The 9,597-nt window shown below is 48.7% G+C and overlaps 1 protein-coding gene across 1 annotated transcript; it reads right to left on the minus strand.

The window, feature by feature from the left end:
- Positions 1-311: 311 nt before the first annotated feature.
- On the minus strand, positions 312-8,825 carry TEKTL1 (tektin like 1). The gene is made up of 7 exons (XM_045862842.1): positions 8,256-8,825; positions 6,761-6,865; positions 2,159-2,357; positions 1,589-1,755; positions 1,360-1,455; positions 1,157-1,270; positions 312-560 (listed from the first exon to the last, which is right to left on the minus strand). Exons 1-7 carry the CDS (start codon positions 8,823-8,825, stop codon positions 312-314), a joined length of 1,500 nt encoding a protein of 499 aa, XP_045718798.1.
- Between the last annotated feature and the right edge of the window lie 772 nt (positions 8,826-9,597).

Raw genomic sequence — 9,597 nt, forward strand, 5'->3', positions numbered from 1 at the left:
AGGGACAGCGACTTGCCCAAGGCTACACTGTTGAAACTGGGGAGCTGGGATTTGAACCCCAGAAACCTGGAGCCCAGGTCCAGCCTGTTAACTCCCAGGATACACTGCCCATAACGTGTTGTAGGGTAAGTGATTGATATACAGTAGGTGCCTAATGAATGGTAATTATTGTCGCTTTTAATTATAGTTCTTCTAGAGGATGCTTCGAGGGAGGGTAGGTCAGGCGAGGGGGAGAGCCATTGAGCTGTCAGTCTCTGCTTAGCAGGTCCAGCCAGAGCTGGGCCGGAAGGCTGGGGCAGGGGGCGAGTCTGTCACTTTGTGGCAGCATCCGACTCGACGCGCGGCGGCGTGCGCGGGTCCCAGTCTTTGACCAGGCGCTGCGCCTGCTCGTAGCACATGTGCGGGTGCCTCTGGCGAAGGCGCAGGCGCACTACATTGTAGTCCACTTCATACCCGATCTTCTTGCAGTTGAGGCTCCCGGTGAGGTTCTTGTGCGTGGCGAGCAGCTCCTTCAGGTTTTTTTCCACGTGCGAGATGTGGCGCTGCAGCTTGTCAGTGCCCTGGGGAGGGGGCGGGACCGTGCTGCGGGCCGGGCGAGCCGGAGCAAGGGCCGCGGGGCACTGTCTGGGGCGGCCCAACACGCCTGGGCCAGGTGTGTGTGTGTGAAAAGAGCGTACCTTTAAGAAGGGGCGGACCTCGGAAGGGGAGGGGCACACCTGGGCCACGTGTGCTTGCGGAAGGTCCCAGCCTGGGAAGGAGCACAGGAGGGAGCACGGGAGGGAGCACAGGAGGAGAGGCGGGACTCGCAGAGATTGGGGGCAACACGCGCTTGAAAGAGAAGCTGCGACAAGGCGGGGCTGGGGGTGGGGGGGGGGCGCGGTACGCACCTGGAGGACCTGGGATGTGGGAGAGCATCTGGGCAAGGAGTGCATGAAGGAGCTAGGTTGAAAGAGGGCCTTATCATGAGGGGGGTGAGGAGGGTAGAGGTTGAGGGGACTTTTTTGAGACAGGTGTGGGTACCGGAGGGCCTCCTTCTGGATGGGAGTTGAAGGACTGGCAGATCTGGGTCAGGTGTGCTTGAGCAAGCGGTGTTACCGGGATGGGGCTGGGACTAGAGAGGACGGGAAGGCGCGGAAGGGGCCACCGAGGGGCATACCTGGGCGAGGCGGGAGGCTTCGGGGAGTTGGGTGCCCACGTGTCTCTGATACACTCGAACCAGAGGTCTATCCAGTTTCTCTCGAGTCTCCAGGTGACGTTTTGACAGAGGACCCTGGCGGAGTGCGGTGTGCTGAGCAGTGAGGCCCAGGCTAGGCGGACAACCCTGGCCCCACCCGCTCACCCTCTTGCGCCACAGCATACCTTGATGAGGCCACGGGTGATGTACATTTCCTGGTTGAATTTCGTGCACCGATGGATAGTTCCCCTCATCAGTCCTAAGGTCATATTCATTCTTTCCTGGGTGGGTGGGAGCACAGAGGGATCACACTGACTTCCGGGCTCCTCTGCTGCCGCGTCCCCATCTCCGTAGTCAGCTCTAGTCCACCCGAGCCTCCCGCCACCAACTAGGAGTCGCCCCTGCCGCGCCCACCTTCAGCTCCAAGGTCTCACGCATCTTCTGCGCCAGCGAGGCGCACACGCGATCGCTTATCTCTTGTTGTTGCTCCCGGACGTCCTCCTCGTTCTTTGTCATTTCTAGCAAGGTGTCCTTGGACTCCATCAACAGTCGCTTGGCTTCGTACAGCGCCGTGGCGCACTCTGCGGGCGGGGTGGGGTCACGCGTGGAGACCCAGGGCCTCCTTTTCCCGATCCTGGCTGTCTGAGTCTCCCTCTCTATTCTCAGGTTGTGTTGGCCCCTGGGCGAGGGGGTTTATTGAAGGACTTGGAGCAAGTCCAGGGGAGAGGCTGTTGGTGGAGTTGGTATAAGTAGTGTCCCAGATTGACTGAAGGAGTGCTTGCCCGCAGGAGTGTGGGAAGCAGGAGTGTGCAAGGGAAAGAGCTAATTAAGAACGTGGCCTCAGTGGAGATGGGCTCTCAGCCCTCTCACTTGGTCTGGGGGGAGGGGGTGGAATTCCCCAGGGAAGGCAGTGGCTGAGAAGTGGAGGCCAAGTGGGCACCCAAGAGTACCTACAATAGTGGGCTCCTTTCTGTGGGGGCTTACCTGGGGTATAAGTGCCCACAGGGTCTGGGGGAGGCGTTTTCTGGCCCTGAGTGCGCGGGGAAGGGACGCGGGAGAGGTTCACCCAGGAGTGGCGGCCAGCCTGCTCCAGAACCTTATCCAGTGGCTGGTTCATTAAGTCCACAGCTTGGAGCCTCTCCTTACAGCAGAAGGCCAGAGTGTCGTGGCAGGACGCCAGGGCCTGGGGGCAAGGAAGCAGAGAGGGGCAGAGAAGAAGGCAGAGTGTGAGTGGGGAGATTGGGAGAGGTGGCTGGAAGCGATTACTCTGCTGCTGGCTGCAAAACGTTTCCACCTCCAAACTGACCCTGTCCAGTTCTGGTTCCTGGCAGAAAGAATTGATTTCTAGGTGGAAGCTCAGACACTTCCCACACCGCTCCCCCTGTCCAGAAGCCTTCAATGATTCCTGGGTGGAGAGGGGAGGAGCAGAAGGGACGGGTGGTAGCTTCCTTGTTCTGGGTGTCATTTTCTTTTGCATTCTGTGCCTGGCTTTGCTCCGGTGTTGCAAGAAAACCCCACCTCCCTTCAACTGTTCCACCTGTAAAGAGGAGACGTGTAGCCTGAACCTACACCAGTAGTCTTCCTGTACCAGTCCTTTGCTCCTCAGCTGCATTCAGGGCTGATCCCTTCCCCTAGCCTCAGGGTCTCTCCTCCTCTGCTCTTGTTAGTATCAGGAGCCCTCTGCTGTCCTCAGAGTGTCTCCCCCACCAACATCTATCTCATCTGAACTCCTACTCCCATCCAAACCCTACTTCCACCATTATAAAATGAAGCATATTGCATTTCTTTGATACTTGCAGTTATTTGAAAGTTATATTAAAACAAATCTTTTGTATATATATCCATATAAATCCATATATATATATCCATATATTAAAACAAGTCTTTTGTGTGTGTATATATATCCATATATAAATGTATATATATTTATTATGTATTTATATATGGATATATATTATATATTTATATATTGTATATATTGTGTATTTTATGTATTTATTATGTATTTATAATACATTATGCATTTATATATTATGTATTATAAATATATTACAAATACATAATATATAAATGCATAATATATATGGACAGCTTATAAATATATATATATCCATATATAAATACCACCTTCATCAAAATATAGGATATTTCCATCACCCCAAAAATATCCCTGGTGCCCCTTCCCTCCTCCCTACTAAGCCGCCTTGCAGATTAGTTTTGCCTGTACTTTAAGGTGTCCATAAACTACAGCCTATGGACTGGCTGCCTCTTTTTGTAACTAAAGCTTTACTGGAATACCGCCATGCTCATTCATGTGCATATTTCTCTGGCTCTTTTGTGCTACACTGGCCTAATTGAGCAATTGTAACAGAGACTGCATCTTGCACAAAGCCTAAAATATTTACTACCTGGCTCTTCAAGAAAATGCTTTTGACATCTAGAACTTCATATAAATGGAATCACACAGTGTGTATCCTATGTCTAGCTTCTTCTGCTGAATATAATCTCTTTGGGGTTCATCCATTTGAGTAAAAGTAGATTTAAAAAAGTCATTCATTCATTCATTCATTCATTCATTCATTCATTCATTCATTCAAATATTCATCAAGCCCCTCCTGTGTGCTGGGCAATGTATCAGGGAATGGGGAATGCAGTGGGGAAAACTGATCCCGTTCCTGCCCAAAAGAAGTGATGGGGTCAATATGTGCAGAGAAGATGGGCTAGTGGGAGGATCAGAGAAATGGAGATTATCTGGAGGGGAGCATGGGATCCAGAGGGGTTGTTTTTGGTGATAAAATAGACATAACAAAATTTGCCATTTTAACAATTTTAAGTGTAGAGTTCAGGGGTATTAATGTTGTGCAACCACCACCACTATCCATTTCCAGAACTTTTTCATCATCCCAAACAGATCTGTACCCATTAGAGAATAATTTTCTATTGTTCACTGGTGAGGATAATCCAATAAAGATGGAAATATTAGTGATGCAGGAGAATGGGGAGAAGGTGGGTGCAGAGGTAGATGGAATTATAACATTGGCAGGGAATAATAAGAGAGGTTCCCTTCAGTGGCTTCCATGCATTGGGGTCATTCACTGAGAATGAGGAAAGCAGAGAGCTGGAGAGGTTTGAAGGAAGAGAAAGTATGAAATAACTTACCCAGTGGGACAACAAGCCTTCTAGAGACACATGGTAAGATCCCTGGGAAAGTTCTGAGTGCCAATTTGCATTCACGATCTCAAGCTGAAACACATCTGTTGGTTGTAAGCATTTTTCTCCAGTGGCCATTCTCAGTTTCCATCTATGTCTGTTTTTTCCCCATCTCTCCATTCCCCTTTCTCTCTTGCAAACCCTTCCCTACTGGGGCCACCCTCAGGGTCTTCTCCCCTGTCTGTTTCAGACTTTCTTGAAGGATTTTTCAGGACTCACCAGATTTAAAGGAATATGACTGGTGGCCTGGGGGTTTGGTGGGATGAGCACAAGGAAGGTTCTGAACCACGGACAGTGGTGTGCCAGCTCCTAAATTTCCTCCCCCATCCTCACCCACTACCCTGATCTGTCTCTTACTTGAATGTCCTTATAATGTGAAGTCTGTGAGGGCAAGGCCAGCTCTGTCCTCTTCACTCTTTGTCCCTAATGCTAAGCATGGTGCCCAGACACCAGGGTACTGGATTAGTATTTGTCAAATAGATGAGTCAAAAGCACACACAGGGTACCAGCTAACTTTAACCAGTTCCAAAGGCTCCATCAAACCTGGCTGCTCTCTCATCTCCATTAGTGCCCTCATAAAGAAATTCTTGTTGTAAGAGTGAAGGATGTAGTGACAGACCATCTCTGGCTGGAGCTGACAAAGATTGAGCACATATCACAGTGTAAAGAGCTAGGCTCAAGACCTGACCTGAATCATAAGGTAGTTCTGGCACTTCCTGGTACATATCCAAAAAAGATCAGGGTCTCAAAGAGATATCTGCACTCCATGTTCATTTCAGCATTATCCACAATAGCCAAGACATGGAAACAATAGAAGTGTCTTTTGACAGGTGAGTGGATAAAGAAAATGTGATATATATGCTATTAAAATATTAATGTATTAATAATCAAAACACTGATATCTTAACATATTATAAAATAGTTATATATAATAAATAATATATTATTATAATATGTACTATTTTATACAATATATTGTATATTTATATATAATATATATAGAAATTATATTTTATATAATATTTTATATCATAGAAACCATATAAAATTTATAATAATAAAGTATATAATTATATAATATATAATTATATTATATTTATATATAAAATATATTGTAATGGAATATATAATATATAAAATATAATTATAATATGTATTAAAAAGATACTTAATATATCATATGCATTATATATTAATACATGTTATATATTATGTATTATATTGCAGTATATAATATATATTAGTATATATAGAATACATTATATAGTACATATGTTATAATATACAGTATAAAGCATATAATATATTGTTATAGAATATATTAATATATAATATGATATATGACTATAAATTATATAATAATAGATAATATATGTGTTATATTAATTATTATGTAATGATATATTATGTATTATATTAATAATATAGAATAAGAATATATGATATGTAATATATAATGTAAAACATATACAATAAAATATATATAATGGAATATTGTTCAGCCTTAAAAAAGGACACCTTGCCATTTGTGACAACATAGATGAGCCTGGAGATTCTTTATTATGCTAAGTGAAATAAGCCAGATGCAGAAAGATCTCACTTATATTTGGAACCTAAAATAGGCAAATCCAGAGCACCAGAGTGTAGAATGGTGGTTGCCAGGGCCTGGGGCAGGGGAGGGAGAAATGGTAAGATGTTGGTCAAGGGGCACAAAGTTTTAGTTGTGCACCAATGATTAAGTTCTGGAGATCTAATGTAGAACAATGTGACTATAGATAACAGTATTGTATTTTATAACTGAAATTTGCTAAGAGTTTGGATCTTAAGTGTTCTCTCCACACACACATAAAGGTAACTATGTGATGTGATGGATATGTTAATTACTTTGATTATGGTGATTATTTCACAATGTATACATATATCAAATCATCAAGTTGTGTTAAATATATACAATTTTAAATGGTCAGTTATACCTCGGTAAAGATGGAAAACAAAAAGATGCCTGAGCTGAAGCCACAGCCCTGCCATTGACTAGCCCTGTGCCTTGGGTGAGTCTGTGTCTCTCTGAGTCTCAGTTTCCCCATCTCTAATGAGGGGATCATAGTTTCTGTTTCACAGGAGAGTTTTAAGAAGTTAACCCAGTGACTACACAGGGCTTGGCACAGAAGGGGTGTTCGTTATTATTTTGGGGCTCAACTCCATCTCTCAGAGCCTCGGTTTTCCCACTGCACAAAGTGGAAATACAGTGAGTGTCAGGGCAGGATGGACAGGGGTGTGGTTTGAGGGTTTGCTGTGGCTACAGTCCCCAAGGTTAGAGCAGTTCACCCATTCGGATCCACCTCCGCCCCTCCTAACTTGGCCCTAGGTATTCTCAACCTTGAGCAGAGCCTCTGATTTTTCCATATCTTTTTCCATCTTCCTCTTCATGCTCTTTAGCTCCTCCTTCTCCCAGGTAAGCATACAGTCAGCTTTGTCAGAGACCTAGAAAACAAGGAGAGAATCTCTCACACCTTCCAGAGGGGGTTGGAGGGAGATTTCTCCTTCCAGTGTATAGTAGAGGGCTTGTTAATGTCATAAACTTTGGGTTTGGAGAATGGAGTTGGGGGTGCTCTCACCCTTTGGGGACCTTACTCTGAGGGGGCTCTCACTGGGGGGGAGGTCTTATCCTTTAGAGAATGGGGCTGGGGCTTCTCTGTTTCATAGGTAGGAGTCCAGTGAGATGGGATGAAGGTGATTTAACTTGGGGGAAGGTCGTTCTCACTCTGGGGCTGGGGGTCCCCCCTTCCTTGGTGATGGTCTTATCCTCCCTCCCTGGCCAGAAGTACAGGGGACTCATCATAGGGATGATGAGGTGTTGCCTTTTTGGGTTCTTACTATCTGGATTTGGGGGCTGGGAGTAGGAATCCCACCTGGTGTGTGGGGGTTTCATTTCTCCTTAGAGAAGCTAAAATGTTCCCCACTTTTGGGGTGATGGTTTGCAGTTTCACTTTAGGGGGAGGATTTCACCAGGGCTGAGACTAGGAGTCTCACTCTTTTCTCTGGCTGGGGACTTAGTTCTCAGGTGCAGGGACTTGGAGTCTGAGGGTCTCAACTCGTAGGTGGGACCTGTTCTTTTCTCCCCAGATGAGGCCTGGGGAGGGTTCTCACTTTCTGGGGCTGTGGGGGAGGACTTGGGGTTTAAAAAAACATTTTGAGGAGGGGTGCCAGGGTGGCTCAGTAGGTTAAGTGCTGACTCTTGATTTCAGCTCAGGTCATGATCTCAAGGTCCTGGGATTGAGCCCCACATTGGGCTCCGTGCTCTGTGCAGTCTGCTTGTCCCTCTCTGTCCCCCTGCTTGCTCTCTCTCTCTCAAATAAAATCTTAAAAAACAACAACAACAACAAACATTTTGAGGAGAGTTTCATTGGTTGGGACAAGGACATCACCCACTCTCCTCAGCGGGGGGCTTTGGGTGTGTTTTCACTGGGATTGGGGCATTGAGGGTCTTAGGGAGGGTCTCACTTTCTGGGCCTGGGGGCTGGGTGGGTCATTTCATACCTGGGCTGAGGGCTGTGGTTGCCCTTTGGGAAGAATTTCATCTAGTCTGATTATTCAGAGTCCCACTTTCTCTCCTTGGTTGGGGGACTGGAATAGACACTGCCTTTGGGGCAAGGGGCCTGAGGATCTCATCCCCTCGGGAGGGTCTCACCCTCTGGGCGCGGAATCGAGGCACCTCCTCTTGGGAGCGTGCTCATCTTCTTGTGCCCTCACTCGATGGGAGCTGGGGCCTGGGGTGGAGGTGGGTGTTCTCTCTACCGGGAGGGGTTTTCCGAGGCCGAGCGTCCGGGAGCTGAGGCCTCGGTCTCTGAGAGGGCAGGGAGGATGGTCCCACCTTCTCAGACTTGGGCCGGTAGCCCCGAAGCTTGCGACTCTGCTGGTTGATGAGCAGGCCTTTGCGCACCTCGCTGAGCCTGCGGTCCGTAGCCTCCCGCTGGCGAAGCAGCAGCCGCAGCTGTCCATTGATCTGGTGCTGCGCGCGGCACAAGCGGGCGGCGGTGAGGCGCGCTCCGCGCGCGTGCGCGTGCACCACCTCGGCAGTCTGCAGGGCCAGCGCATCGCGGTGCATGGGCAGCGGCAGGAGGGCGTGCCAGGCGGGGGGCTTCGTCTTGCCCTTCCACAGCGTGACGCCCTCGCCCGGCGGCGGCTTCTCCAAGGTGCCACCGCCCTTGAGCATCTCCACGCGGAAACGCCAGGGCAGAACGTAGGCAGCGCGGCAGAGATGGCGCGCCACGTGTGGGTCCCTCACGCTGTCCTTGGGTTGCCACATGGTCACCGCCTCCTGCCCGCAGCGGTCGGTCAGGTGGTGCGCCTTCTGCGTGATGGCCTTGGCTGCCTCGCGCCATGCTGGAGCCCCTATGCGGGTGTCCTGGCTGCGCTCAGCTGGGGGTATCAACACGGGCATTGTCCCTGCTTGCTGTCTCGGCCTGGCCCGGGGCCTCCACGGGGAGGGGCAGGGACTCCCAAAGACGCGCCAACTCCTTCCTGGCCTGAACAGTGAGTGAAACGCACTGCAGTGCCTATCACCATGACAACGGTGGCAACAGCGCAGAAGGAGTTCCATGGGTGGGGGAGGGGAACCGGGTCTTTGCTTTGGAACTTGGCCACGGTGGCTTGGAATCTTGGCTCCTTGAGGAAGCCGACCTCATTGAGCACATCTCTTTCTGTTGCTTCTTACCCCCAGCCACACAGGCCTTCTTCCAGCTCTTGGACCACACTAAGCTTTTTCCCACCTCAGAGGCTTGCATTCATCGTTCCTTTTGGGTGGCATACTCCTTCCCAGGTCCTTTCCATGGCTGGCTCTTCTCCAGTCTTCAGAACCCAACTTAAATATCACTATGTCAAAAGGCTCTTTCGTTAGTACTATCTCTAAGCCCAACTCTTCTTTCCCATCACTCAGGATTTGTTTGTGCAAACCACAGAAACAGAAAAGATGGCCTCACGGTGAGAATCACAGCCAAAAAATAAAGACAAAAATAAAGACAAGACTGGCTCTTGAAAACATCACGGCTACTATCGTAGAAGCTCAGCTGCGCTGTCCGCCTTGGAGGCTGCCACTGCAGCCACCCACGGGGTCGGCTCTCTGTGGCACCTGCTTCTTTGCCTTTCTAGTCTGAGCTGGCTGCGTCTAACTGGTTGAACCTGTGTCACACGGCCATGCCCTAGCTGCAAGGGAA

Source organism: Mirounga angustirostris, unplaced genomic scaffold, assembly GCF_029215605.1.
Source record: "Mirounga angustirostris isolate CCGP_5_RB_7025 unplaced genomic scaffold, mMirAng1.0.hap1 SCAF_1, whole genome shotgun sequence".
Taxonomy (NCBI): domain Eukaryota; kingdom Metazoa; phylum Chordata; class Mammalia; order Carnivora; family Phocidae; genus Mirounga; species Mirounga angustirostris.

Coding starts and splice junctions, on each gene's coding strand:
- TEKTL1 (XM_045862842.1), bottom strand. CDS start 8,825: ATGCCCGTGTTGATACCCCCAGCTGAGCGCAGCCAGGACACCCGCATA. Junction 2,358..6,760: donor AATCAGAGGCTCTGCTCAAG/GTTGAGAATACC, acceptor CCTTGCCCCCAG/GCCCTGGCGTCCTGCCACGA. Junction 1,271..1,359: donor TCACCCGTGGCCTCATCAAG/GTATGCTGTGGC, acceptor GCACTCCGCCAG/GGTCCTCTGTCAAAACGTCA.